This window comes from Elaeis guineensis, chromosome 3, assembly GCF_000442705.2.
Source record: "Elaeis guineensis isolate ETL-2024a chromosome 3, EG11, whole genome shotgun sequence".
NCBI classification, from domain to species: domain Eukaryota; kingdom Viridiplantae; phylum Streptophyta; class Magnoliopsida; order Arecales; family Arecaceae; genus Elaeis; species Elaeis guineensis.
Window position 1 is genome coordinate 126,373,720 of NC_025995.2, and position 22,054 is coordinate 126,395,773.

Genomic DNA, 22,054 nt, shown 5'->3' on the forward strand with positions numbered 1-22,054 from the left:
GGTGCATTCTTTTTTTATACACGTCTTCTACAAAATATTCATGTATGTTGCCTAATTCCACATACCAATTTACCATTCATCTAACATTTTTGCACCAATAGTTCATCCATGTATTTCGAATGCAAATGATATTTTGCCTTCCTAGTAGAGTTTTTCTGTCTATCTTTTAGACTTTTACTATGAGAGGCATGTTGGTTTCTAGATAATGGGCCAATAAGAGCCTTGGACGCGTAAAACCCTTTTTTTTGTTTCTTTTTTTTCATGAAACGTAACCCAAATTTGGAACAAAGTTCTGTGCTTTTTGAACAAACTTGGACGAACACTAGGATACAACCGATGCCTGTAAACTTGGATACCGTATATTTGATTACTCCATTCTATTTCAGACACTCACCTTTAGGTAGGTATGTCCATCCCACTTGCCTATCAAATGACTGCTGTCACCCTGCTGCAGCCACCGTCCTCATCTTTCGCTTCTCACCATTTTACTCCCTTGCCTCCAAAGGATATATATACCATTTTATTCCTTTTAGGCCACCACAAGGTTGGAAACAGACCAGATTGGAACAGACCACGCTCCTATCTGAGTCTAGTCTGAAATATTTTGAAGCCTTCGGATCAGACTTAAGTCCAAAAATATTTTAAAATTTAAGGTCCAAGCTTGGTTTGGATCCGAGTCCGAGCCTAACCCGAACCCAATTAAAGTGGTCCGAATTACTTATTTGAGCATAATGCAATAGATCTACTATTGACAAAAAACCAAATGGGCTCTCCAAAAACATTCGGATGTAGCAAGTAGATTACTAGATCACTCGAAACTGCTACTTTTTCAATATAAATTGATTAACCAATTGATCAAAATCTTTTCTTTCTCACTAACCCTTCTAACTCCACACGAAGAAGAGACTAGATGGAATCTAAGCATAAAGGATGGCTTCAAGAAAAAATGTTAAAAAATTTATTTCTTATTCACCAACCCTTCTAATTCCATGATAACAAAAGACTAGTGAACAAATCGCAAAAATATGAAGCATCAAAGAAGAGACGAATCAAACCCAATAACTATTTCGCACGGAATCAGATGAAAAGATTAGGTATTGGAGGTGAAGAGAGGAGAGAAATCATTGACATAAGATATGCCAATAGGTGCCTTTGAGCAAGAACTCGAGGTCCTCCCAGGAACGAAAGGTAGAGATGTGGTTGATGCGGATCTCGGCAAGATCAATCGGTGGTGGAGATGGAGATAACTTCAAAAGAATCAAAACCCCAGGCCCCAAATATCAAGAGCATAAGAGATTGAGATACATCGATGATCAGAAAAGATCGAAAGAAGGGGGAGTCGGTATGAATGGCAAACAGTAAATGGTGATTGACATCCATAGGAGCTATACCAATTAGGGGCATTGATGAATGATAAACGGTGATCGATGAACCTTATAGCGGCCAACCAACGGTGGAGACGGTCGTGGAGAGAACTCCCAAAACTCGAGAGGATGGGCATCGGTGATGGGAGAAGATGAAAGATGGGATGAGGGGTTTTTAATTGGCCTTTTATTCGGACGGATGAACAGACGAGAAGAGGGATTTTATCATTTGAAGGCTTTTTGTCTTGGAGTTTGTGAATTGGCTAATTGACTCAGGCTAACTCATAAATGATTAAATCCACTTAGGATCGGGTTATTAATCGAGCTTTTCAGACTATTGATCGGACTGAAATTGGGGCTCGAACTTGAATCGAACCAAAGATATACTCGAGCTTGGCTCAAAAGATAAATGAAATCTATAATTAGACCCAAGCTCGGCTTGAACCATGCCCAAAGTCTGACCTAAAATTAGGCTGGCCCAAGCCTAGTTCCAACCCTAACCACCATCATCCCCTAAGGACGCATTATTTTGTAGGTAAATATTATTGAAAAGTTATTCAACTTTCTCATGGACTTACTTATATTCTCACGCTTCTCTAGATGGATAAATTATTTTTTCATAAATAGTTTTATCCTAAAAATAAAAAAAAAAGTCTTATCCATCTAGAAGGTGGATAAGTCATTTTTTCAATAACCAGAAAAGTAATCTTTATATTTTATTCCTAATATATATCCGATCGTGTAATAATAATATAATAATATATAATACTATATATAATATAATATAATATTATTATCGAATAATAATATTATATTCTTTTAATATAATATATGATTATAGTAATATAATGTTCTAGTATAATATCTTATTTTATTATTATAATATAATATTAATATATTAAATTATTATAATATAGTATAATATAATAATATATTATTTTAATATATATTAGTATTATATACTATATTATAGTATATATTTTATTTTGTTATATATAATATAATTTATTATATTATATTATATGTATAACATATGTTATCTATATTTATGAATATATATATATATTATAAATAATATTATTATAATATATAAAATATAATATATTATATCATATTATTATATTATAATAATATTTATATAATAAAAAAATATGAAAAATATGGATAGATTTTAGCAACTTATTCAGAAAACTAGTAATACAAAAAAATATGGGTAACAATTCTTAAGTCATTTTTCAATATATAAAAGAACATAAATAAATTATTTTTTTATTTAAATATTATTTAAAAATTATTTATCTAAAAAAATATAAATTTTTAGATAAATTTTTTATCTACCGAACCTTCAAGAATATACACCATTGTCTTTTTACTTGAAACTACTTGTAAAATATCTCTTCAACTACGGATCTATGTTTCTACCAGAAAAGATGATGAATCTACAAAATGCATTTATTTGACAGGTTTCCTAGATTGTCCCAAGTCTATGGGATGGACCACTCAATCCAATGGCTTCCATAAATTGTACAAATCCCATCATGCATATGGATGCAAATCTTCTTCTTCTCCTTATTTTTTTTTGTTTGATTAACCAAAATCCAATAAACCACCATCAAATAGATATATCTATGAGAATCAAAAATAAAATATCTAATAATTGATAAGAAAAATCAGTCACAGACATCCATAATATAGATCCCACATAAATAGCAGTAAATGATATCATCTAATGTATGGTACTATTAATTTCTCTAAAAATATATTCAACTTCAAAGGATTGAAGGGAGATGCGTATTCTTAAACAATCTGAAAATTCTGAAGATGTTGAATATGTTAAATGTTCCTCAAGTATGATGCGGGAAGCTTTCAATATATTAATTGGATAAGTGTGTATGCAAATCTTTGAAAATGAATGTGATTAAAAGAAAGCCCACAGGAAAGCTGGTGAAGATTTTGATAATTTTACCATTGATGGGATCAAATCTCATCTTCACTGGAGTTCTGTGGAGCCAGGGGTATTGGAAGAGGAGAGCTACTTTCCCTCGCCAAGCCCATTGCCTAACTGTGCTTCCTATCAAAAAATAAATATTTTTTTATACTATATATATATATATATATATATATAAGAAAAATCCTTAGATCTTATTATGCCCAATATCATAATCATGACATCCATGGAAACTTGTGAACCAGAAAATCGGACCAATTTATGGTCAGTCTCATGTCAGTTAATTAATATATATATTCTGATTGGGTTTTTTGCTAGAGAATTATAGAGCCCGGATCTGACCTGGACCTGATAGATTAAATATTGGCGGACAAGGAATCAAACGTTAGACACTAGCTAATTACGGTCCGGTCTAACAGGATCAAAACAGAAAACGGCCTCGGGCCTCCTGGCTCTGTCCGCAACCACATGATGCCCCTATTTATTGCGTTTCGAATCCTTTAATCAATAGGCAAGAACTAGCCCGTAGAGTACCAAGGCAAAGGCAGGAGTGAAGCATTTGTTATGCCTTGATAGACGAGGGAGGACGTCCATGACGATGCTGCCTTGGGAGTAGAACTTTCCATTTCTCAAGGCAACAGCTCGCTGGGATCCAAATGAATAAAGATCTCGTCATAGATTGTTGGTTGTCCATGTCTCTGAGTCCCCGATAGATGTTTCTTATCTTCGGATCTTAGTTTCAAGATTCAGAATGTATCTTTATCAAAGATTTATCTTTTTTTACGACGTCAACCATCAGGCTACATAATAATCACTTCGAAATATATAGAAACAGATAAAAGAAAAAGACGAGTGCTTTCAGAAACATGTAATGCACAACCAAATGATTAACATCACGGGATAATATCAATCATCTTTCACACGAAAGATCCAACCCAAACCCTAATTTCGATGGCCATTTTATTTTTGTTCCCGAATTCTAGTCTTAGATGGGGCAAAAAAAGAAAAAGAACATCTTAAATTGTACGTGAAGGATTAACATAAAACGATTAACTACGTAAGCACTGTACATTAAATTGTCATATTTTCCAGGGAATTTGGTCACCACGATTTGTCCACCGATACAAATCTCTGGTCATGGAGCTACTGGATATTCCTTGTGACTTGTTGCAAAAGAAAGCATAACTTGCAGCTAGAGCTTGCTTATCAGGTATCCCTCTGTTTTGACCAGTGCAACTCTCTTATCTCCAAGGGAGATCTCGAGGAGCTAAAGGAGTGGAAACAGGAGAAAACACAAACACCTGCGATGATTGTCTTATTAAGGAACTGGCGTTAGCAGCAGCAATTGTAACTGTTTGCCTCATTACCTATGGCGAGTGCACCGGTAGCTGGATAGAGCGATGGTGATCATGGGGCATGCGTACGTGATGCACAACCCATCTATCGTACTCATCCATGTATCGGCATGGAGGATACTCATCACACTCGCAGGCCCCATACATGTTCACCACCCCGCGTGAGTTGCACTCGTCCAAGATGGCGAGATAAGCCTGCTCTTGATACGAGAGACACAAGCAGAGCAAAGTTTAAAGCAATAAATATTTTTCATATTTGATATAGATCTGCCTAATCTACCATACAAAGTTTAATTTGAAGGATGGAACGACTTAAAACAAGGGGAAACAAAAAGGAATCAACAAGCACGTTTTTTCCCCAGAAATAAGATGCAGGTAGAGGCATGGGTACAACAGGGTGCGGTAAAAGCAAATATTCTGTTAGTTTAAAAAAAAAAAAAAATTTCTCCTGTTCCGAGTCGTAAGCAACTATTGTCGTATGTGGTTGCTTGCTACTCCTTATGATATAGTGTTGCCGGATGAGGCAATCTTTAATGAGCGATGACTACATCCTCAAAAGAAAATAGTAATCGATGATGTGTTGGCTCACGTATCCCAAGCTTCATTAATGAAGACTCTCGGGAGCTGGTCCGAAGCAAAGAGAGAACCACCGTCCATAAGAAAGGGGGAAAGAACGAATTCAATATCCTTCCGCACGACGGAAAGAAATAAGGAGCCGTAGAGAGATGGCCTTGGCCAAGTCCTCCATTCTGCTTTTGTTGCTGCTCCTGTCGACGGTGCCAGCTCCATGCCCTGCGACGCTGGAGGAGGACGAGAAGGAGTGCGCGGACCAGCTGCAGAATCTGGCATCGTGCGTGCCGTACGCGAGCGGGAGCGCGCCGAAGCCCACGCCGGAGTGCTGCGCGGACGCGGAGAAGCTGAGGGCCAGCCAGCCCAAGTGCCTGTGCGTGCTCATCGTGGAGAGCACCGATCCCTCCCTCGCCCTCCCCATCAACACCACCTTAGCTCTCCACATGCCCGCCGCCTGCAACAGCGACGCTAAAGTCTCCAACTGCCCCAGTACTTAAATAACAACCTCCTCTTTGTGTTCCTCGTTTTATTAAACAGTTAAAAGCGTGAACTCCTCTCTTGTTTACGCTTATGGATTTTATGGTTGTTTGGCAGGTATTCTGAAGCTGAATCCGAGCTCACCGGAAGCCAAGATATTTAGGGATGCGACGGCCTCGACGAGTCCTTCATCCGCTGCTTCCTCATCTTCGGGTTCTTCTGATGCGGGTCCGGCTTCTAGTGGGGAGTCGGGGTCTAAAACGGCACCTACTAATGGGGGAGGGGGACTGGAGAGCTTTGTGGGTGCAGGTGTTGCTAGTCTGGTGGTCTGGAGTGCAGTGCTTTTTATTTGAGAGACCGTGATGCTGCAATGTAATGTATCACGCATGGTGCGGAACTAGAGGCTGTTACGCCACCCGTCCATGCATGGAGAGCAAGTTGATGACATGATGCCACCAAGGTTTTGCATGGACGGTGTGCAAGCCACCACAGTGTCGTCTAATAATCTTGAAATTCTGATTTGTAATAAATGATTTCTTTCTTTTCTAGCTTTTCATTCGTCTGCCATCAATTTCCATCAGGAACTCCGTACACCCCGAGCCTTGTCCACAGTGGAGGGTCTCCCGCTCCCACACCTGGGAGCTTTGATGGTACACGGCGGGGAGAAACTCTGACCCTGAAATAGAGGGTCTCATGAGAGATCGGATGTATGGAAAATCAAGCAGTCCTCCGGATATTGAAGCTGAAATCATGGCACCAACAGTATTGCACCCATTTTACCCAGCGACGTTGAGCCGTGCCGCTGATCTGATGCCAGGAATCTATATCACGTCCATGAATGCCCCGGTTAAGCCTAGTGACTTTAGCCGCATCCTTTTTGATACAACCGACATCATGAAACTGATATATATATATATATATATATCGACACTCGGGATACAATCAAATTGCACCTTATATATGTTATAGTCTTTTTCCTGTCACTTTGATTGTCAAGCTTTTAATACATACAACAACAGCATTGCCCTTGATGGAGTGTTGAAAATATTCCGAAGAAAATAGAGTTATAGTCCATTCCAAACTCAAAAAAGTAAGAAAACTGAGGTGCATTTTGTTTCCAGTAAACAATAAAGCAATATGAGATTTTGGAAGAAGACTTCCCATTGCTCCAATAGCATATTCTTCACGTAATGCAAATCTCAACAACTTCAGCAAACATAATGGCCATATATTCGAAAATAGCTGCACAGAAATGACACCGATACCATCTCTCCGATTCCATGCTGGAAAAGTTGAAGCACAATTTCACCAGCATCTCCAGTAACAAGCTAAGGGAATAAATTATGCTGATTCTCCAATGTCATCCTGACATCTGTTCTTTGAGCTACAATAGAAGCATATACCGATTTACGGCCAACCAGTTTGTCTCTTCGTGCATTTCTGGCTTACTGTCATTATTTCTGAACCCTTTCTTGATGCTTAGGAAGCAATAACTGTTTTCAAATGGATTGAACCGACAACCAACTGTAACTAGTGATTTCAGAATGAAAATGTCAGTCAACCTTGCAAAAGGTGTCTTCGGAATGTAGCTCATAAACAATCCTGCATAAATGGAGGGGCGATTCAGCATTCCTCCTATCTCACGATCTGTGAAAAACATTTGCTGACATGTATAGATGTAAAAGCTACAACCACCACCACCAAAGCAATGGTTGAAAAATGTTGTGGCTATCGCCAGGATCCATTCACCATATACCCATTGACACATACATCGGCATATGGTGCAGGCTTGCAGAGAAGAATTTTCAGTTCCACACAGTCAGTTGGAAATCACAAAGCAGAATCATCTACTGCAATCCTTGTTGCGGCTCCGCACTATTCCCCACCCTCCTGTCACCGTGATGATATCCGGAGTCTGTCCCTGAAGAGTCTGTGGAGCTCCCTACTTCAGACTTGCATAGGGGGCACAATGCGTTTATCTTTAGCCATTTGTCCACACATTCCATGTGGAAATGGTGGGTACATGGAAGCTCACGGAGCTCATCATTATTTACATAATTTGCCAGGCAGATGCAACAAACCTGCAGAAGCCATAGCACCAAAATACATTGTAAATTACCAGAGGACAGGACCTCAATTCAGTGAAAAAGTGGTCCTTCACTAAAGCAATCACTTTTTTTTTTAAAACCACCACACACATGACTCTGAATTACAACTGCTTGACTGCTATAAATGCAAATGGATGATAAAATGCAAAACACACTTATAAAAAACTCACAGCATCCTCTGCAGAAATCATGCGCTCCTTGTCGGTACCAGCAGCCAGGATCCCACCATTGCCTTGATTTTCTGAGTTAATTTCACTCTCATCTCCATTTTGCAGTCGCTTTAATTTGAACTTGTAGGTTGGTAGTGCATTAATTGATTCTGAGGTAGCACCTCTGTTGTGACTCATATCCTCTCTAAAGCCCATGATAGATATAATGCAAGGCAAGCAGCAACATATCATAGCACAAAGAATGAATGGCATAGCATACCCAATACAGCTGAACGTAAGGAAAACAATACATAACCTGAGGAAATAGATAAATTTCAATGGTAGCCCAGGAAATGAATGAGATGAAAAAAAGGAACAACAAAGGCAAACAACAACCATACCCGTACAGGTTAGGAGCATCATGAGAAGATGAGCGCCCACCAAATATCCACACATTTCCAACAACAAACCACACAGCAAAGAAGCAATCTAAGGCCATCTTGAAATGGTCAACTAAAGCATTTATCCTGCAAATTACCACATAGAACTTAAATGAAAAATTCATAACAAGGAAGAAGTTATGACTAAAAAATTACACCAGGCTCCTGCATGGTTCTGTGACAGTAACAAAACATACAAATGCCTTGGAAAGATTAGACCAAATTTCATGTGCCATCAGTACATACTTAATCGTCCTGCAAAATCAATGAAACTCCTATTCAGCCTATAATACTACCAAAAGAACTTCATCTTCATGAATGGCCACAGAGAGGCATTCAATAAACGCATCTCTTCACACCCACAAAAGAAAAGAAAAGGAAAAAATAAAAAAAAAACAGTCCGCACTTATGTACCAAGGAATTTGCTAAGAAATGTCATCCCTCTCAACAAAATATTTACAATATCCCAATCCTCATCAGGAAAAAAAGAACTGGGGGGGGGGGGGGTGGTGGAGAGCTGTGGGGGGCAAGTTTCTCTATGGATTTCAGCCTTCTGTTGCTCAAGCTATAGCATTCTTATATTTGCAACAAACCATAAAAAAGATGGCCTAGCCCCTAGCGCATAAGGCTCCCTCCACTGCAAGGCCAGGGGGTCAGATATATGCAGAATTACGCTGCATGCACAGAGGTTGTTTTTGTGTTTCGAACCCTTTATCTCTAGACTATAATAGAACAACATTACTATTGTGCCAAGGCTCACCCTCTATTCACAACAAACCACGCATAGTCTAAAAGAGTCTAGCTAGCTTCAACATTCATCAAGAATGGAATCCTCTGCATCATTCATCAAGTAGCAATCACAAGGCAGCAAAAATGAAAGGCATTCCATCCTCACCATAAACCACCGGCTTGATACTCAAAACAGTATATATGGGACTAAGGAATGCTGATCTCTGCTGAATCCCAGCCCCTTCCATTCATGATTTCAAGAGATGCCCACTTGCAAACATCCCGTAACTCTTGGCGGCCACTCACGATGGTCTAGTAAGTAGTTTCCTCCCTCTCTCTCTCTCTCTCTCTCTCATGTGTGCTTGGCTTACGGTTAGGGTTTGCCAAGGCAGCCCTCCCCCTTCCTCTTTTCCTTCCTCTCTCTCTCTCTCTTCCTCACTCCTTTTCTCCTTGTCCCACCCCCCCTCTCTCTCCTGTCATCTTTGTTTCAGACCAGGGGAGAACATTTTTTATTTCCTGTTTCAAGCTTTTTTTTTTTCAAATTTTGAGCTGAAAGCAGCAAACCATATAACAACTGCAGTTCAAAATTTGAAATAAAAAAAGTCCAAACAGGCCAAAATGGCACCGTACAAGTACCTTACCATACCATATTGCCGGACAACCGGTACAGAATACCTTGCATGAGACAACGGTGACAAAATATTAAGATTAAGGACATAGATGGTCAAACAAATCTTCCTTAAAACTTTTGTGGGGAGAAAGAAAGGAGGAATGAGGTTTTAAAGCATTCCAAGCCAAATGAGAGAGTCTGTAGTTGCTTTATAATATAAATTCAGAAAATGATAATTCAGTCAAGCGATATATCAGCAGACATAAAGATAATAGAAGAAATAGCTACAGCAAGGGAGCTGTGGGGAAGAGATGAAAACAAGAGCAAGAGGGGGTAACAAGACACTGGAACCTGGCCTTAAATCTTCAATTACTTTTAGACAATTCATGTACAATGCTACTAGTGGCCTGACATGACTTTATATATATATATGACATAAACTTGATCTACAAGTAATCTAGGGCACTTAGCAGCTAAGTAGCCAGTTTCCAAAATGTTTGCTATAAGGAAAAATTCAAAATCCCATCTAACCTTATTTATGAACACATCTAAAATAGCTAAAAATCTAATCCTAACAACTTTATGATTTATCCAACCCAACAAATACCTAAAGTACGACTCTTGCACACAGATTCCACTTGAAATTGGACTATAAGACAGTTTTGAAAAAAACATCTAACCAAAAACACCAAAAATACAATAAAACATATGACAAACTAATTTTATTCACCATCATTCACTTCCGCTGCATGGATCTCATCCCTAAGATAATCTCAATGATTTATATCCTCATGCTCGACTTTTTAATCTTCAAGACTTGATGATGGAGGCTAACCTGAAATTTTGTTGCAAATCACTCTACTAGTTGGATCTTCAGGCACCCTTTATTCAATGACCATCGAAGTTTTTATCATCCAATTGATAGCATCGATAAATGAATCTGCAAAATCAGCGAGCAATGGATCTTCAAAGTGCATCAATACAGTTATAGATCCCGATTGATAGCAATCCATGCCTTAGTGATTTAGAAATAGTTCTGAAACTGCAACTTTGGGGCTTTCAGTCCTCTCAACTGGATGCTGCATACATGGTTCATCTTCAACTGCAGTCTCTTAATTTGACGATTCACTGCTTGAAGGGTTTTCCATAAATAAATCTTCAATTGCAACATCCTCATCATCATAAAATTTATCTTCATCTACAAGAATGCATAGTGGAACACCTTGGGTTGTACATAAGTTTCAAGAAAGCTATACTTGATGCTTGTCATATTTGATACGTGTCGAGTCATCACACATCTACCCAAACACCTTATATTTTGCATGCTGGTGAATAGCATCAATCTTGAAACCTCACTACTCATTTGATAGAAAGCTGTTAGGGAAAAGAAATCAGAAGAAAACAATAGGATGATTGAGGGAAAACAAAGAAAGGTGCAGGACCCTTCAGCTCTAATACCAAATTTGATATAGAACCAATTAAGGATGGCCTACAAGGAAAGGAAGGACTTAGTAAAAAGGGTACATTATGGATAGGTCTAATTCGGTTGCTCACTGCCCTAAACATGTATATGGGACAGCAATGATAAAAGTTTTAGATTAAGCACGAGTGAAAGGTCAAATAAATCCAACCCAGGGTTTTTATGATGGTGAAAGAAAGGAGGAATAAGGTTCTAAAGCATTCTAGGCTAAATGAGAGAATCTGTAGTTTATGTATCATAAAAATTCATAAAACAATGCACGCCGACTAGACAGATATATCGGTAGAGATAAAATAATAGAAAAAAAAAAACAAAAACTATAGGAAGGTGGGAGGGAAGGGGGATGAAAGAGGGGAACAAAGGGCTGAAACTGATCTCAAATCTCTAATTCATTTCAAATAACTCATGTGCGATGCCACTAGTGGCCAGCCATAAGGCCTTTTGATAGATTTTATATGACTTTCAAGTAAACTAGGACTATTTTTATCAAACAAGTAGTGGATTTCCATATTCTTTCCTCAAGGAAAAATTTGGAATCCCACATAACCCTACATAGAAAGCCATTTAAAATAGCTAAGAATCAAATCATGAAGATTTTATGACTAATCCAACCGCACATTACCTAAAGTAGGATTCTTGAACATCAATTCCCCTTGAATTATAACCCTAATGCATACTAAAAATTATCTAAATAAAAACTTTAAAAATTCAACAAAATATATTATAACCTATTCAGCATCGCATACTTTTTCCCTTAAAACACTAGACACTCTTGAAGGACATTTTATGCTAAGGATAAAAGAGGCATTTTGAGAAGTAGACTTTTTTTGTGTTTTTTTTTTCTTTTGGTGTGGGGGGAAGAGGGGGGGGGGGGGGGGGGGGCGTGGTTTGTTTGCAATGTAATAATCCAAAATAAACTATTCCACTCAATCGTGTGTAGGTCACTCCAGAGTACAGTGGGTTAGCACAAGACTGATCCATTTACTCTGGGCTAAGGCTAACACAGTCTGCAACTAAATACAACCTTAGTGGTTCTCTGATTAGTTTATCAAGCTCCATAGTTGCAGTGGCTTGCCTAAAAAGAAATGCCACTCATACTCTTCCCAGAATTCATGATTTATAGCTTTTCATGAAAAACCTACCAACTATCCCTCGCCAATGTTTAGAATTCTATCTCATTCAAACCACAATACAGTCCATGGCATGGACTGTAAGTGTCAGTCAACATGATTCACATGGACTGGAATGTATTCTAGAGGAAAGAAAAAAGCAACAGCAAATGTGACACCCAAAGTGATTGGTTCCACCATTGATTAAAAAAAAGGGGGCGGGTAAAGGCTTGAACCAACATCTCAATAACAAGTATTTTAGATAGTAATAGTTGGTCGAGAAAGGAATTCTTTGGTGGGAGCTTGGTATGCCCCATGAATGCCGCTCCAGAAAGGATTTTCCCAAATTGCCGCAGAAGCAATGGCCCCTTTCTGTCCGCACAATTGGCTAAAAATTCTGAATTCCAGGTGGAAGGCAATTAGTCGAATGAACGAAAGTCAGAGAAAGTCGCAAGTTTAGAAGCAGATTTCGATTCTATTCTTTGTTCTTGAAAATAAATGGACACTATATATTTTAAATGTCTTAAAAACAAGTTTTCAGATTATGGAATATCATATACAAACACTCAAATAACTACTTTGTAATAGCCATGACAGATCAAACCAGCAAAATACAATCACGCCTTCTGTACCGATGCAATGTCAACACATGGTATTTCACCTCTAATTTGTTGTACTGGCACCAAAAAATGTACCATGTGTCAGTATGACACGTATCTTAATGATTTGTACCATATAACTAGGGCGACAGAATGGATACAGCACTGATTCTTCACTCCTTACAATTATGGTATATAAGGAATTAGCCCCTCCTAAAATTCTGGCGTAGTGTGACTGTGTATAGCTCTTCCCAGAAATCATGGACCTTGAAACAAACTTGCATAGAAAACATACAGAAATAGAGGAGAAAAGAAAAGAAATAAACGGACCTCCAAAAAGGCACCCCATCTTGAACACCTCTCTACATTTCTCATTTAGGGAAATAAAAGGCACGTGGCACCCATTCTCTCTAAAGAATCCACTAATGTCTTTCTTAAATCCTCTCTCTAAATACTACTAAATAAAGAAAATCATGGAAATAATTATTAGGTTTAATCCCATCCTCCACAAATGACTCCATGTATCTCCTCTCGCTTACAGATCACCTACCTTCAATAAACACACCACTTTGTGTTAAATTCTTTCACGTGTTAAATTCTTTCATTTTACAGGAGATCAAAAAACAAGCCAAATGAACTAGCGATGAGTGCATATATCAAATTTTATAAGATTAAAGAAACCTCAAGTAAAAGGGAGCATAGCATTAGATGCTTCTTTCACTTGCATTTTGGTGGAGAAACTAGTTCAAAACATGGTTGAGAACTAGCGATGAGTGCATATATCAAATTTTATAAGATTAAAGAAACCTCAAGTAGAAGGGAGCATAGCATTAGATGCTTCTTTCACTTGCATTTTGGTGGAAAAACTAGCTCAAAACATGGTTGCTCTCTCAGCTTATTGAAAAAAATATACTAACATCTAGATCTGCTCTGTGAGATGCAAAACGAAGAAAATTAGCATTTAAAGATAGGTGATTGGTCTAGCTCACATGCTTAGATCATTCTCTTCCTCATATATTCAAGTGTTTGCAATACAATTCCTTACTTATTTGAAATAACAAAAAATATAAAGAAACTTGAAGATTTGTTTATTTTTTAGTAATTAAAAATAACAATAAGTGAACTTTAAGTGTTAATAAAAATATTTAACATTTTTTCTGCACTGAGAAGTTTATGGATAATGAGAAATACAGAATTTATATTGAAGGAAATTTTCTAAGTATAAACTAATAATAGTAGATTATCTCAAATTAGAAGTATTGAATTTGGCTAAATATGCCATAATGAAGATTATAATATATTATATAGATAATATATCTTAACTTTTCAACCGACATGACCAGAGTATGCATGGTGTTGGCCCACAAGGAGAAAATTTTGGTTCCACCAGTCAATATATTGTTCATTTACACATGATGCAAAATGAAGAAATCAAGGTTGCTTTCTTGTCAGACAAAAAGAATTAATGCATGAGGGTGCAAATAGCCAAGCTTAAGCAAGCTAGGCTGCAATGAAGCTCAGCTTATTCTATAATCAAGCCAAATATGAGCCAAGTCATTAAAATTTTAGTCGAACTTAAGCTGCTCGATAACAACTTGTCCAAGAAATCTCTTGAGAGCATAAGGCCTCTCAAGGCAAACAAATATACTTTCAACTAATTTCCATTGTTTTATCTAGATGTTATAGTTGAAATGCATTCATTTGTATGTGAACTATATCAATCTTCAGCAATTTTAATGTAAGAATTCCTTTTATGAATCATAAGTAATAATAATAGATATTGTAATTATATATTGCTTTTTACCCCTATTTTTAGCTCAGCCAACCCAATCTCAAGTGAGCCAAGAATAGCTTGCCTTGTTAACAATTCGAGGTGAGCCAAATTAGGAGTTGAACACAAGCTGCTGACAGTTTGCTCATTGAACAGCCCTACCAAGACAATCGGATAGGATATGCGATAGACAGAGATAAAGAAAGAGAATGAATTCAAAGGATATAGCAAATTAGAAGGCCGGCAAATAAGGCAGGTGAGAGATCAGTTTGGTGATCAAAATCTGGTCAACTTTTAGAATTAGACAAAATTTAGGATTTTTTATTTCAACTATAAAAAAAGTTTTCAATAAGCTATGCTAGTTTACATGGCATATGGGAATCCCAGAAAGATCTGTAGTTATTCATTGCGCCAGCTTGTCTGATAACAACACCTCTTGCAGCCTTGCTAGTCTGAATCATCGAATAGGTGCCCTAAACAAGTTTTGCATCAAGTGAAGTCCCTTGTGCCAAAAATTCTGGAATGTATTATCATGTAATAGATGCACTAGTGAGGATTGGAAAAAACAGGTTTGATGATGTGAAAATTTTGATGCAAGTTCCAGATCAAGGAAAGAGGGAACTGATAGACACTAAAAGTTCATACTAATGCCCACCGCACAGACTATTAAACTGTAGGCTCAACTGTCTATTATGCTGGAAATATATCTGTGAATTTTAAAGTCATACTTCCAGGAACATTAAATTACTACCATGATGCATTTTGCACTTTGATACCTTTTTCTTGATCAGCAAAACTGTTTGTTGTAACCGGTGTATATGTAACATATATATATTACATAGATCACTAAAGCCTGAATTGAGGCAAGCACACCATAGGCCCTTATTAGCTTAGCTCATTTCATTCCTAGCATAAACAAATTGACGGTAAAATGAGATCTGTATATTTGAAATACAGATTTTACTTTAATTAAACCACTTCATTTTAAGGTAAAATCTAATGGCTGCAACCAACATCCAAAAGCAACTAGCCACCTTGTCATGGAATGCCCCTGTCGACACCCAATCCATAGGCAACAACCAAGTACTTGGTAGTACAGGTTTCATTGAAAAACAAAGTGTTTGGTCAATTTAAAATGTAGATGGCAGAAAAAAAAGGAATTCGATGTCATATATCATGAGTTAAAGGATTGATAGAACTTGACCCAGCAATTAAAAAAATGAACAACATCTATCTTTTGTACATAGTTCTTAACACTGATAAATAGAAATGCCAAACAGGAATGAGATGAAAAAACAAAATTTGTAGGCACAAGGTGCAAAATTCTAACAAAATTTAAGATTGCAATGAGAATCCATCATCTAGCATGTTTGCATAGAAAGAACAAGAAAGTACCTTGGACTTGCAGTTAGGATACTTTGCCCGTGTGAGACAGGAGCACTGCTATGGTCATTTTCACCTTCTGAGGGTTGAGTAATAGAAATGGATGTATAAGGAGTAGATTCAGGACGGATGTTCTGAGAAGAATTCTGAAGTGAATTAGCGGAATCTTGCTCAGAGCTGTGTCTGTTGCGATAAATGTAACGCCAATAAAGATGAGGAAGAGTAGCAACACAGCCTGCTGTATAACCTACGATCCATGCAAACAATGGAGCTCTTGGATGCTCATGTCTTGACAAGGAGAGAACTATGATAGCTGCAATAATTTGGCTCACATTAACAACAAGCTCAATCGAAATCCACAAACCAGAATTCAGAGGGCTTCTACGACGGCGACCATAATTATCACTTCTAGTCAATGATGCATTTCTTGAATTAGGTACCGTAGGCGACACTGCAGATGTTTCAGAGACCAGAGCTGGTGGGCTTGTTGAAGGCCAATCTTCATGATGCAATTCATCCAAGTCGTTTTGGTCATACCCATGAGATTGTGATGTGGAAGCAGAACCACCCCTTGATATATCGATTATGTGTTCATGTTCATTAGTGTTAGCTGGTTGCTCCATCAGCAAAGGATGTCTGTCAGTTTGGCCTTCACTGTATGGCTCCAAAGGAGGAACAGCCATCAACATCCACCAATAAATATGACATGAAAAATAGCATAGAAAAGTGGTGACGTGCCACTTTCCTATGCTTTTGTTACCTTTTTCTGAGAAGCTAAAATTTGTCTTGTATAAAACTTGATAACAGCACTGGCCACAACAAATAAATCCACCACTTCACCTTAACAATAGATAGAGATGCTTTGAAGTTTGAAAGAACCACCTCTAAAGAACTCCATCAAGCAAACTATGCAATCTTAAAGGAGAACAAACTTTTTTTTTCTGGATTTTCTTCTTCTATGAATAGCAATTCAAGTCGAGTCAATCCAACCTGCAAAACAAATTATATTGTTATTACATGGTGAAAAAGCTATAGTTCTTTTAATCATTTATACTGCAGTTTTTTTTTTTTTAATCAAGTTATTACTTTATGAAACATGAAACTTCAGATGATTCAAACTGCCACTCGATGTTACGCTCATTTAGCAGACTGTAATATATAAACTTTGCCAAGTGCCTAGTTACCTGAAGAGGCCAGGGATGATAATATACTACACTATAATAGTGAGGCTAGCGTGCTTAGAACCAAATATCTAATTTATGCCATAACTTCTTAAACGTGACGGACCTGAAGTTTTGTTAAGAAAAACAGCATGCCATGGACAACATGCCATTTTGTTGATAGACTTAAGTTTACTAAATATTCGTTCCAAGAAATTAGGTATCATAATACTTCAAGGAAACACAGGCATAGCTTTCTTATCATAAATTGACTTGCAACGTGTAAAATGAAAGCCATTAATGCATGAACCACGCCAGCCTGTTAAGTATTCAAGTGCGAAGCCTTCAAACATAGAAAGTCCATTGCATCATTACCCACCACAACATTATACGCTTAAATTTCCACTTCCGGGACAAACAACAACAGACAGATCATTCGCAAGAACATGCTAAGAGATTAGGAAAGAAAGGAGGAATGATCAAAATCGAATGCCATTGCGTTCATCAATAAAGCCATATCCACCCAACAATGAAGCACATCAAACAATCTCTCAACTCCAGATCAGAGAACTCCATCAAAAATTCAAATCCCACCAAATCAAACAAGAGTTATCATGATCTTCTGAAAGAAAAAGACAGAGAAGTTCCTTTAGAAACCCAGAAACCTAACAATCCGTCCACCAAAACCGCACAAAGATTGCGAAAATATAAAATTCAAAAAATTAAAAAGAAAAATTCTTGGAAGCCAAACCCTAATTTACGACTTTCGAGGTCACAAAAACCTAGAATAATGCATTAAAACAAAATTCATATCAAGATGAAATTGCCTACCTGAATTACAAAGAAACTAAGGGGTACCAACAGCTCCCGCAAACAAATCTTCAAGAAAACAAGAATTGCAAGCGTATTCCAACCAACTGCAGCCGGATTCGGTCGGGGAATCGAATCGAATCGAATCGAATCCGGACACGAAGAGGGGCAAAACCCTGAGATTTGAGGCGGAGCAGGAGGAGGGTTTCTCGCGATTAAAGGGACGAAAGTGTGGGAGAAATCGGAGGAGAACGTACCAAATCTCACCACCTGTTGTCCCTCTATTTAAATTGGGGAGAGAATCCGTTGGAATTTCCCCTTCGTTTCCCCTCGGCGCCCCCTTTTTTGTACCCTGAGCTTCTCTTGCCGTCGGAATTTTTGGGGAACCCGCTATCGATGTCTCCGTTGCTTACAAGAGCCGTTTTGGGATGTTATGCATAAAGAATATACATGTAGCGGTTTTTGTGTCGTGTTATGTCGGGAATTCTGCCATCTTCCATACCGTCTGATCAGTGGGTCTCGAGGAGAAATATTAGGTGACTCATCTTACCTAGGATGAAATTATTAGGTAAATTCGTTTCACCTACGGTGAATTCGGTCCATCCAATAATTTTTTGCCCTTAATAGTATAGGTCTGATCCTTGATGATTTAAGATCATTATATTTAATAAACCATGATTTAGTGATATTAGGACAATCAAATCTGCTTTCCTTGATTTAATATCAACTTTTCGACTTATTATCGGTTATCCTGACTATGGATCGGTGACAGTAAGTGGACCGTCAAAGCCAAGTCGTCAAAGAAAGTCTGATTCGACTACAGTTTCTACGGATCTCAATACCCAACTTTCTATCGGTGCCAAAAGATAAATAGTCGACTATTAACCAACAAACCGACTGATTGTCGATAACATTCAATCAGCTTTCCTAGCAGATACGACATAACGATTTGATCAACTGCATAACGCTGACCAGTCGATATATCGAAGTTACCAATCGATGATTAGTCGGAATATCAATAGCACCGACATACGGTCGGTGCGCCATGCTTACCGATATAAAGTCGGCATGTCAGAAACTACCAGCTCATAAAGTGCGTAACAACTACAAACCATGATCGTCAGTAGGCATTAACTACCCATCCCATGATCGTATAGTACCGGAATAAGCGGGACCTATGTGCCTAATCATTACGAATGATTACCAACAATTCATCTATAAAAGGGAGATAAATGAATAATGTGGGTAAGACACTTATGGACTGATACTCTATCAATTTTAATATTCTACTTCTTGTTCGATCACTCCCCACTAACTTAAGCATCGAAAGATCCCAGTCGAACACAACTCCGATCAGTGTGGACATTGTTTTGCATGTGCTCTTCTCTAGCAATGGGTGCAATAGAGGATTGACCACAATAGATTGACGTGCCAGGTAGGGAGAACGAAAGAATCTGATTATGACAAAAATAAGAGCTCAGAACAACTCCACCGGCTCTACTAAACAATCTTTCTACTGGAAAAACCTCCCTCCACCTCCAATGGCAAAGTCCAATTCTTCGTGTCTCGTTATCATTACGGATGTCCAACTCATTACTTTAATGCAGCAAATGAAAGTATTAACAGAAGTAGTACACACCCTCCAACAGCAACAGACACAGCAGCAACAGCATCCGATGGTGGAGGAGCCGGCGGGGCATATAGTGACATCCAGGCATAGTCGTTGTGCTCCACGACGATCTCTTTCTCCATCTTCGGAATGACAATCATCTCGACATTCTCATTATGTCGAGTCGCTGTCTTTCCAACACTCTCATCATGCCGCCTGTCACTCGCGGTGGTCTCCTTCTCATTCTCGACACATAGCATGAAGAAAAGGAAGAGGCCACATGCACCTTTAACTTCTCGATCCTCGAGTTCTTCAGGGGACCCTACCTCTGGATTCTCCTAACAATGATGGCTTGACGACTATGAACGCAAATTTAAAGAAATTGATCGCCAACTCGCCTGACTTCGAGCAAATGGCCTAGGGTCCTCCAACGATTTTAGCATCCACACCGCTTCGTCTTTTTCCAGTGCATCTTAGATGAGCCGATTCTGTCAAGGTTCAAGTTACCGCAAATAGAGCCACATGATGGCTTCAACGACTTGATTGACCATCTGAAGAGCTACAAAGCTCTCATGATGATTCAGAAGGTAATCGATGCCCTCCTATGCATTGGCTTCCCGACTACCATTCAGAAGACTGCTCGAGCCTGATATTCTAGGCTTCAGTCAGGGAGCATAAATTTTTTTGAGTAGCTCGAACAATCATTCATGACCCATTTCAGCATCAGTCGAAAGATGCTGCGAACATCCGACAGTCTCTTCTTCATCAAGCAGGATGAAGGAGAGACATTGAAAGACTTCATGGCGCGTTTCAATGCCGCCACACTTTAGGTTTGGGACCTCAACGAAGATATGGCCATTTCGATCATGAAGAGAGATTTGAAGGGATCCAGGTTCACTTACTTCCTGGATAAAACTCTTCTTCGGACTTATGCAGAACTTCTGGAGCACGCGTATAAGTATATTTATGTGGATGAAGGCGCTACTGATCGACACCAGATAGAAGAAAAATGTTAGAAGAAAAAATAAAAAAAAAATGGAGCTCCAGCCGAATCAAGTCGGCCAGCAACTAATAAAGAAGCTTCACCTAGCCGACGGAATCCAAAGCCAAACAATTATGGCAATAGGTATGAGTCTTACACTCCTCTCATTGCTCCTCGTGCGTAAATTTTGATGAAGATCGAAAGAGAGGAGTACCTCCGTCATCCCCCACTGATGAAGGCACCACTGAGGAGCCACGATAAGAAGAAGTACTGTCGGTTTCATCGTGATCATGATCACGATACCGAACAATGCATTCCACTTAGGGATGAGATAGAAGTTCTGATTCGATGAGGCTACCTCGAGAAGTTTCGATGAGATTACCTGACTGAATCTCTTGCCGACCAACAACCTCAACCATAACCTGAGAAAGCGATCGACAATCGACCAACGACGGAAGTAATCAATATGATTTTCGGACAACCAAGAAACTAGGGGGGCAACTTCCGAAGAAGAGTTTGCAAAGAAGTAATGACTTGACGATAATGTAATTTTTTTTTTGGATAAAGATGTTCGGAGAATACAAACTCTCCATAATGATGCAGTCGTCATCTCAGTGATAATAGCAAACTTTGATATAAAAAAAATTCTAGTAGATAATGAAAATTCTATTTTATTCGATTTTTTTCGAATAAGACTGTCGACTGACCGACTCTGAAGAGTCTGTATGCTCTTAGTCGGTTTTACTGGAGATGCAGTCAATATAGAAATCCTATACACAAACCATTGCAATACCCGGTCTCAAAAAACTTTAGATGTCTATGAAGCTTCCAGGGAGACCATTGACAAATGTATGAATACCATAGCAGCAATACAGATGTTTTGATAAGAGTTGGAGTTGGCGTAGCATTAACCTGTAGGACATAGCCATTCGGCAATACCTGATAGGTATATTTAGAAGTTACCTGCACCCAGCACAACAAAGAACAAATAATTGTTAGCCGCTCTGACTTTTTGAGCCTGCTCACTCTTTGCTTAACACAATTTTTTCCACTCTTTTTTTGTTTCTTCCTTTTTAAAATTGTTAGCCACTCGGATTTTTTCAGCCTGCTCATTCTTTGCTTGACACAATTTTTTCCACTCTTTTTTTGTTTCTTCCTTTTTTGCACTCTAACCTCACCCCAAGAGACACTCAGATTCACAATTTTCCATTGCCCCACTCCTTTTTTTTTTTTTTTGACTGACCGACTCTTTCTCCCAATGCCCCAAATATTGTCTCCTAACATCCAAATTAAATAACCTTCTATCAGTAGCAAAGATTCAGGCATGGGATATAAGCCTGTGAGATAATTTTAGATCACAATTTGCAAGTGAAGTCTTCATGGTACTTGGAAGAATGATAT

The 22,054-nt window shown here is 38.3% G+C and overlaps 2 protein-coding genes across 3 annotated transcripts; one reads left to right on the forward strand and one right to left on the reverse strand.

The window, feature by feature from the left end:
• The first annotated feature begins 5,305 nt into the window (after positions 1-5,305).
• Positions 5,306-6,262, forward strand: LOC105040259 (non-specific lipid transfer protein GPI-anchored 14). The gene is made up of 2 exons (XM_010916718.4): positions 5,306-5,726; positions 5,832-6,262. The coding sequence occupies exons 1-2, from the start codon at positions 5,393-5,395 to the stop codon at positions 6,065-6,067; spliced, it is 570 nt and encodes a 189-aa protein (XP_010915020.1). The 5' UTR covers positions 5,306-5,392; the 3' UTR covers positions 6,068-6,262.
• A 543-nt stretch (positions 6,263-6,805) lies between these two features.
• Positions 6,806-18,481, reverse strand: LOC140856709 (E3 ubiquitin-protein ligase At1g12760-like). 2 transcript variants are annotated; one of them, XM_073254911.1, is made up of 6 exons: positions 18,084-18,481; positions 16,853-17,082; positions 16,105-16,746; positions 8,373-8,498; positions 7,993-8,287; positions 6,806-7,795 (listed from the first exon to the last, which is right to left on the reverse strand). In XM_073254911.1, the coding sequence occupies exons 3-6, from the start codon at positions 16,713-16,715 to the stop codon at positions 7,562-7,564; spliced, it is 1,266 nt and encodes a 421-aa protein (XP_073111012.1). In that variant the 5' UTR covers positions 16,716-16,746; positions 16,853-17,082; positions 18,084-18,481; the 3' UTR covers positions 6,806-7,561. The 2 variants fall into 2 exon arrangements, with proteins under 2 accessions (XP_073111012.1, XP_073111011.1); XM_073254910.1 differs by having other exon boundaries at positions 16,105-17,082.
• Positions 18,482-22,054: the final 3,573 nt, after the last annotated feature.

What these genes read in the sequence shown, in the direction of transcription:
- LOC105040259 (XM_010916718.4), top strand. Translation starts at nt 5,393, where the DNA reads ATGGCCTTGGCCAAGTCCTCCATTCTGCTTTTGTTGCTGCTCCTGTCG. An exon ending in TAAAGTCTCCAACTGCCCCA is followed by an intron (nt 5,727 to 5,831) that starts GTACTTAAATAA and finishes GTTGTTTGGCAG; the next exon opens with GTATTCTGAAGCTGAATCCG.
- LOC140856709 (XM_073254910.1), bottom strand. Translation starts at nt 16,781, where the DNA reads ATGTTGATGGCTGTTCCTCCTTTGGAGCCATACAGTGAAGGCCAAACT. An exon ending in ATCCTAACTGCAAGTCCAAG is followed by an intron (nt 8,499 to 16,104) that starts GTACTTTCTTGT and finishes GGTAATTTGCAG; the next exon opens with GATAAATGCTTTAGTTGACC. An exon ending in TGATTTCTGCAGAGGATGCT is followed by an intron (nt 7,796 to 7,992) that starts GTGAGTTTTTTA and finishes TGGCTTCTGCAG; the next exon opens with GTTTGTTGCATCTGCCTGGC.